At 41.8% G+C, this 8,697-nt stretch overlaps 1 protein-coding gene across 1 annotated transcript in view; it reads right to left on the reverse strand.

Annotated features, from left to right (window-relative positions):
- LOC124869526 (phospholipid phosphatase-related protein type 4-like) overlaps positions 1 to 1,627 on the reverse strand; it is a 64,176-nt gene extending 62,549 nt beyond the window's left edge. The window contains exon 1 of the mRNA XM_047367415.1: positions 1,015 to 1,627. Coding sequence (XP_047223371.1) covers positions 1,015 to 1,098 — 84 coding nt within the window. The 5' untranslated portion in view covers positions 1,099 to 1,627. The remainder of the gene's footprint in view (positions 1 to 1,014) is intronic.
- Positions 1,628 to 8,697: the final 7,070 nt, after the last annotated feature.

Consider the following 8,697-nt stretch of genomic DNA (forward strand, 5'->3'; position numbering starts at 1 on the left):
AGCAATATAATGTTATTTAATATTTTTCATCATAAAAATGCTAAAAGGGGAGAGAAGTGATGAGCCTGCTGGATGGCTGTTCAACAGTCTGGAGGCGAATAAACCAAATGCAGCATCACTACAGGCTTCAGGCCAAGAGAAAAAAACAATTACACTGAAAGTCAGTGATTACTAGGAAAATGGCTAAACCTAAAATTGTGAGAATGAATGTCTAATGCAGATGATTAAATGGATACAGGCCCTAAAGTGCATTAATGCAGCATTGCAGTAAGACTGTCTCTCATTTGTTCTGTGAGCACATCGCTGTTAAATGCCACAAAAATGAAAGAAATGCAGCTGAAAATATTTGCCTCAATATTTTTGGGCCCTGCCACACAAAACTGTGGTATAATGGATGAATAATAATTTTCTGCAAAAGACTGCAGAGTCACTGGAAGCATTACCATCAGTGTTAGTGAGATCGACCTGCAGAACTTCTAACCTGCATGAGTCCATTTTTTACACAAACAGAATAACATATAGAGGGGGATGGGTTTTGAGACATAATCGGCAGTCCCCACACATCAGTGAGCTTACCTGCCTACACTGTAGGCCAAATGTGACTAGATGTGTATGAGAAGCCTGACTGGCATCTGTCAGTATCAGCATGTGAATAATGTAACAATAAAAATACAGCCTAATTAATCAGAATACAGCATGATAGATAGATAGATAGATAGATAGATAGATAGATAGATAGATAGATAGATAGATAGATAGATAGATAGATAGATAGATAGATAGATAGATAGATAGATAGATAGATAGATAGATAGATAGATAGATAGATAGATAGATAGATAGATAGAGTAGATAGATAGATAGATAGATAGATAGATAGATAGATAGATAGATAGATAGATAGATAGATAGATAGAGTAGATAGATAGATAGATAGATAGATAGATAGATAGATAGATAGATAGATAGATAGATAGATAGATAGATAGATAGATAGATAGATAGATAGATTACCTCCACAAAATAAAAGCACGGCAGCAGAGTGACGCTGTCCTTGGTCTCCTTTCCAGATTTCAGCCGCTCCTTGGCGCGAGACATAACGAGCGCCCGGTGGTCTCCCCCGGTACCGGGAGACAGTGCACTGTACTTGATTGTCGTCGTAATTTTGGCGAAATTCCTGCCAAGCCCCTGTCCGCCCACCCCCTGGCCCTCGTAGAATTAGATCCTTACAGGCCAGCCTCCATCATCTGACAAAGTGGACATGCGGGGGTCGCCGCCAGTAGAACAGATATGTCCGCTGTGGCACCTTCGGCAATATTTCTGCGCTTCAATTAAAGATATCAGGACAAAAATCCACCACACATGTCAGTGATAAAATCATTCTGAAGCAAAAATGCGCGGCGTATTTAAAGCAGAACAGTGTTCAAGTCTCTCTCCAGCTACTGGGAGCAGGGCTCCGTTCATTCAGTCATCAGGTCTGCCTCCTCAATCAGCGGATCAGCGCTGCTCCAGCTCTGCTGCAGCAGGTGGACCTCTCTACTTCAGCCAAAACAAGACACACATCCTGTCGGGGATTTCAAAATAAGCCTCTTCTCCGCCGTGGTTCCTAACCAGAGAAAACACAGGAGCACAGCGGGCTGCGCAGTGAATGACGCACATCACGTATCGCCATTGTAGGGCAAGTACAAGATGCACATGTTGTGTTCTGTGCTAATTTTAAGCATAGTGTCTATCTCATCCTGAATATATATATATATATATATTTCCTGCTCCTCATCTGTTCTAAAAATGGAAGTGTTCATCATATACAGGTCCTTCTCAAAATATTAGCATATTGTGATAAAGTTCATTATTTTCCATAATGTCATGATGAGAATTTAACATTCATATATTTTAGATTCATTGCACACTAACTGAAATATTTCAGGTCTTTTATTGTCTTAATACGGATGATTTTGGCATACAGCTCATGAAAACCCAAAATTCCTATCTCACAAAATTAGCATTTTTCATCCGACCAATAAAAGAAAAGTGTTTTTAATACAAAAAACGTCAACCTTCAAATAATCATGTACAGTTATGCACTCAATACTTGGTCGGGAATCCTTTTGCAGAAATGACTGCTTCAATGCGGCGTAGCATGGAGGCAATCAGCCTGTGGCACTGCTGAGGTCTTATGGAGGCCCAGGATGCTTCGATAGCGGCCTTTAGCTCATCCAGAGTGTTGGGTCTTGAGTCTCTCAACGTTCTCTTCACAATATCCCACAGATTTTCTATGGGGTTCAGGTCAGGAGAGTTGGCAGGCCAATTGAGCACAGTGATACCATGGTCAGTAAACCATTTACCAGTGGTTTTGGCATTGTGAGCAGGTGCCAGGTCGTGCTGAAAAATGAAATCTTCATCTCCATAAAGCTTTTCAGCAGATGGAAGCATGAAGTGCTCCAAAATCTCCTGATAGCTAGCTGCATTGACCCTGCCCTTGATAAAACACAGTGGACCAACACCAGCAGCTGACACGGCACCCCAGACCATCATTGACTGTGGGTACTTGACACTGGACTTCTGGCATTTTGGCATTTCCTTCTCCCCAGTCTTCCTCCAGACTCTGGCACCTTGATTTCCGAATGACATGCAGAATTTGCTTTCATCCGAAAAAAGTACTTTGGACCACTGAGCAACAGTCCAGTGCTGCTTCTCTGTAGCCCAGGTCTGGGGAATGCGGCACCTGTAGCCCATTTCCTGCACACGCCTGTGCACGGTGGCTCTGGATGTTTCTACTCCAGACTCAGTCCACTGCTTCCGCAGGTCCCCCAAGGTCTGGAATCGGCCCTTCTCCACAATCTTCCTCAGGGTCCGGTCACCTCTTCTCGTTGTGCAGCGTTTTCTGCCACACTTTTTCCTTCCCACAGACTTCCCACTGAGGTGCCTTGATACAGCACTCTGGGAACAGCCTATTCGTTCAGAAATTTCTTTCTGTGTCTTACCCTCTTGCTTGAGGGTGTCAATAGTGGCCTTCTGGACAGCAGTCAGGTCGGCAGTCTTACCCATGATTGGGGTTTTGAGTGATGAACCAGGCTGGGAGTTTTAAAGGCCTCAGGAATCTTTTGCAGGTGTTTTAGAGTTAACTCGTTGATTCAGATGATTAGGTTCATAGCTCGTTTAGAGACCCTTTTAATGATATGCTAATTTTGTGAGATAGGAATTTTGGGTTTTCATGAGCTGTATGCCAAAATCATCCGTATTAAGACAATAAAAGACCTGAAATATTTCAGTTAGTGTGCAATGAATCTAAAATATATGAATGTTAAATTTTCATCACGACATTATGGAAAATAATGAACTTTATCTTAATATGCTAATATTTTGAGAAGGACCTGTATTTGCATCAATCAACAAAATGCAGTAAATGAACAAAAGAGAAGTCTAAATAAAATCAATATTTGGCGTGACCACCCTTTGCCTTCAAAACAGCTTCAATTCCATCCAGCTGAAGAGAGAGGTCAGCTGGGGTTGGCTTGTGGGACTCCTGAGGAGGCCGACGGGTACCGTGAGGCCAAGCGTGCTGCGGCCTGGAGTGTGGCAGAGGCAAAAACTCGGGCATGGGAAGAGTTTAATGAAGGCCATGGAGGCCATGGAGAAGGACTACCGGTTAGTCTCGAAGCGATTCTGCCAAACCGCCCGGCGCCTCAGGAGAGGGAAGCAGTGCTTCGCCAACACTGTTTACAGTGAGGGTGGGGAGATGCTGACCTCAACTAAGGACATTATCGGGCGGTTGAAAGAGTACTTCGAGGATATCCTCAATCCTGCTGTCACGGTTTACTATAGTCTGGTAATGCTAAAGCAGTACTGGAAACTAGAACTTGTTTTATGTTGGTAAATGCTTCTTCAGCTTCTACATTCCATTTCAATTTAGACGTCATTTTCAGCTCTTCCTCATACATTAGTTTATTTAATGGAGTTACTATTTCTGCATAATTTGGCACCCAGTTTCTACAATAATTAGTTAGTCTAAGGAAGGACATCATTTACTTTTTTGTTACTGGTTTTAGAACTTGTAATATTGCAGTCTTTCTTTCTTCTACTATTGTGCGTCCCCCTGCGCTAAGATTGTGGCCTAAGTATTTAACCTCATTTTTACACAACTGAAGTTTCTTTTTACTGACTTCGTGTCCCTCTTCTGCTAAATGTTTTAATAATGCTATTGTGTCATTTTTACAGGTCTCCTCATCAGGAGAGGCTAATAGCACATCATCAACATATAGTAAAACCTGACTACCTCCTGGAGGGTCAAACTTGGCCATACTTGCACTCATTACCTGAAAGTATATAGTTGGACTTTCACAGTAACCTTGAGGTAGTCTGGTATAAGTATATCTTTGTCCCTCAAAGGTAAATGCAAACCAGAACTGACAATTTTTATCTATAGGTACAGAGAAAAATGCATTACTTATATCAACTACAGTAAATATTCTAGCATCTGGTCTTAGGGAATTTAATAATGTATAAGGATCAGGAACACAGTGCTCTCTGAACAACTGCATTATTAACTGCCTATAAGTCTTGTACCATGCGCCATCCTGTTGATAGAGCTTGTTTTTTAACTGGAAAAATGGGGGTGTTACATGGTGAGTCCTCGCATTTTATTATCACCCCTGCAGTTATTAAATCCTTTATTACTGGTTTTATTCCTTCACTTGCATCATGTTTCAAAGGGTATTGTTTTACACTGGGCCTGTATTCTGTTTTTACTCTGATTTGGACAGGTAACGCTCCTTTTACTAAACCCACATCAGTAGGGTCTTTTGACCATAATTTATCAGGGACTTCACTCAAGAACTGTTCCTCCTGTTCAGTAAGGAATATTTCTCATTGATGCTTTGTATGTAAATGTATCTCTTCCTGCACTGTCACTGTCCAGAATATTAACTTTCTAGTTAATCCTGTGGATGCACTGGTGTCTATGTTCATTGTTATTGCAAACCAGTCTGTGGCATATTTTCCCCTCTGCACTATTCTTCCCATATCATGCCACTTGAGTTCTTTATCCATGAATAAAGATATGTGTGGAGGTGTCCATATTTTGCTCTGGCTATTTCTGCGTAGTCAGCTCTGCGTCTGTATCTAACTGTAAGCCTATCAATGAATCCCCTCACTCTGTTTGTTCTGCTGTTAAAAAGAGTAAAATATTTTCTAAGGTTACACAGAAAAAAACCGTGTCATGCCATGAACCTCCGTGACACGCTGTATCAACAGCCTCCAGTGTCTCAAAACAATAACATAAAAAATTAACACAAATAAAACATACCATACAGCCATGGTGGGGATGGATTTATTCACCAAGGGGACTCATTTTAGTCCATCCAATCCTGTCAAACCTCATCAGATCTTTGGTACAAAACAAAAACTTTCCACCTACTCTTTTTACTCCCTTCCTTTTGTCCTGCTGTTTTACTTTGTAAGTCCATCAAAAAATACTTCTTAGCCCTCTGACCTTTTCTGTTTTCCACAAAAACATCCATTCTTATCTCCTGCATCACATCTCTCTCTTTTTAGTTACTTTTAACCAATAATCAACACTCTCATAACCTTCTTTGTCCATTTTTCTTAAATCACGTGTACTTTTAATTATTGCATCGAATAGATCAACGAATTGTTTAGAGTTTAAACGACCATCATAATGATATGTGGTTATCCATTTATCTAAATATTTTAATTTTAATATTTTAATTTGATCCTGTGCTTCTATAAATTTCCAATCTTTACATTGTTGTTCATTTTCAGTTTATTTTTACTCAACCCTTGTCCCATTTGTTTTTAATTTAAGTGTGGTCCAGCATATAAATACCTAGGGTATTCTAAATACTGGATTATTCTCTTCAGTAGGGTGACAGAAAGATCTCCGTTTGTGGTAATTCTCACTTCAACTCTTTCGAGTGGAGAATTCTTGCCTTTGCTTCCACAAAAGTTAGTCACTTTCGATCCTACTGCTTTGGTATGAGGCAAAACCTAGTGGTTTAAATCCTCCATTCATTTCTCACATGCACACATTTTTAAACGCGGAATTTTCTTTGTATTTTGGTTTAAATACTTAAATGCGGACTCCGCCGTCCTTGAAACACAGAATGTTTTGTATTACTTCTTAATATTTTTACAGGACTCCGCCGTCCTAATTTTACCTGTTAGGGCCTAGGATTCACAGGGTTTTATTTCACGCAATGACCCCCAGTCATTCGTCACACTTTTTAATCCAAACTCAACTCACCACTTTGTCTTCTCCTCTCTCTCAGAGTTCCGTCAGCCGTCAGACCCCAGCGGGCCGGCCGAGGTCCAGTCCCACAAAGGGTCTGTGAGTCTGATGAAGACTGCTGTGCGCACGGTCTTTACTGGAGTCCACCAACCCGCTGGAATCATCAGGCGTAATTGGACTCCGGCTCGAAGGACCAAATAATGTCAGGTTCAAACAACCTAAAATACTTATAACATCACAAAAAGAAGAGAGAGACAAATAATTAGTTTCTTACTCGCTGCGAGGAGAACGGACAGAGATGTGCTTCAGTTACAAATCTTCTACCGCTCTGAAAAACATCTGTCTGCACCTCTCTTTTTATTATCTTTAGGGTGGTCCCTAGTTACAATATACAGGGGTTGGACAATGAAACTGAAACACCTGGTTTTAGACCACACTAATTTATTAGTATGGTGTAGGGACTCCTTTTTTTAGGCTTGTGAGTTCGGTTTGTTGCCGCACGACGCCTGCTCATGTTCTTGCATCACCAACGTTAACGCTGATGTTCCTTTAGAGGTGTGACGTTAAACGTGACCTGAATAATAATATTCTCCAGATGCTCAGAGCTCCTAGTCCGGTCAGCTAATATGACCACTACCGCACGGCAACTACAGGGGTTGGACAATGAAACTGAAACACCTGGTTTTAGACCACAATAATTTATTAGTATGGTGTAGGGCCTCCTTTTGCGGCCAATACAGCATCAATTCGTCTTGGGAATGACATATACAAGTCCTGCACATTGGTCAAAGGGATTTTAAGCCATTCTTCTTGCAGGATAGTGGCCAGGTCACTACGTGATACTGGTGGAGGAAAACGTTTCCTGACTCGCTCCTCCAAAACACCCCAAAGTAGCTCAATAATATTTAGATCTGGTGACTGTGCAGGCCATGGGAGATGTTCAACTTCACTTTCATGTTCATCAAACCAATCTTTCACCAGTCTTGCTGTGTGTATTGGTGCATTGTCATCCTGATACACGGCACCGCCTTCAGGATACAATGTTTGAACCATTGGATGCACATGGTCCTCAAGAATGGTTCGGTAGTCCTTGGCAGTGACGCGCCCATCTAGCACAAGTATTGGGCCAAGGGAATGCCATGATATGGCAGCCCAAACCATCACTGATCCACCCCCATGCTTCACTCTGGGCATGCAACAGTCTGGGTGGTACGCTTCTTTGGGGCTTCTCCACACCGTAACTCTCCTGGATGTGGGGAAAACAGTAAAGGTGGACTCATCAGAGAACAATACATGTTTCACATTGTCCACAGCCCAAGATTTACGCTCCTTGCACCATTGAAACCGACGTTTGGCATTGGCATGAGTGACCAAAGGTTTGGCTATAGCAGCCCGGCCGTGTATATTGACCCTGTGGAGCTCCTGATGGACAGTTCTGGTGGAAACAGGAGAGTTGAGGTGCACATTTAATTCTGCCGTGATTTGGGCAGTCGTGGTTTTATGTTTTTTGGGTACAATCCGGGTTAGCACCCGAACATCCCTTTCAGACAGCTTCCTCTTGAGTCCACAGTTAATCCTGTTGGATGTGGTTCGTCCTTCTTGATGGTATGCTGACATTACCCTGGATACCGTAGCTCTTGATACATCACAAAGACTTGCTGTCCTGGTCACAGATGCGCCAGCAAGACGTGCACCAACAATTTGTCCTCTTTTGAACTCTGGTATGTCACCCATAATGTTGTGTGCATTTCAATATTTTGAGCAAAGCTGTGCTCTTACCCTGCTAATTGAACCTTCACACTCTGTTCTTACTGGTGCAATGTGCAATCAATGAAGACTGGCTACCAGGCTGGTCCAATTTAGCCATGAAACCTCCCACACTAAAATGACAGGTGTTTCAGTTTCATTGTCCAACCCCTGTACGTTGCTGCTCTGAAGGGCGGGAAATACAGTTGCAACGTAAACAGGTCATATACACCATTATCTTGTAACAACACACTTCCACAGTCTCCCCAATCTTAAGATCAGTGTGTCTTCTGTTCAGCACAATCAGCCACCATCTTTATGACATCCTCATCTGTGACTGCTTCCTTCTCAGCTCCACCTTTGATCCTTGCCTGCAAACAACTCATCACGTCCTTACACATACAGCATGAAAGGTTATAAAGATCAAATAGTAAAGTTAATAAAAAAGGAAAAATATAAGATACATCTATATACAATTATTCCAACAACCTACATGGCCTTTCCTAGCAGGAGCCTCATATAAAAAATAGGCTTTAGCAAAGGCAGCCCAATACAGCCCTGAGCAGAAGAGGATATGGGGACAGCTTATGAATAGGTCCATTTCCAACAAATCTCTATAGCACCTCTGAAGTTCTTTAGTACCATCTGTGCAGAGAAGGAGAAAATATTTGTGTTACTGGCTAGTACAATCCCCTAAATTATAG

Source organism: Girardinichthys multiradiatus, chromosome 6 (genome assembly GCF_021462225.1).
Source record: "Girardinichthys multiradiatus isolate DD_20200921_A chromosome 6, DD_fGirMul_XY1, whole genome shotgun sequence".
Lineage (NCBI taxonomy): Eukaryota > Metazoa > Chordata > Actinopteri > Cyprinodontiformes > Goodeidae > Girardinichthys > Girardinichthys multiradiatus.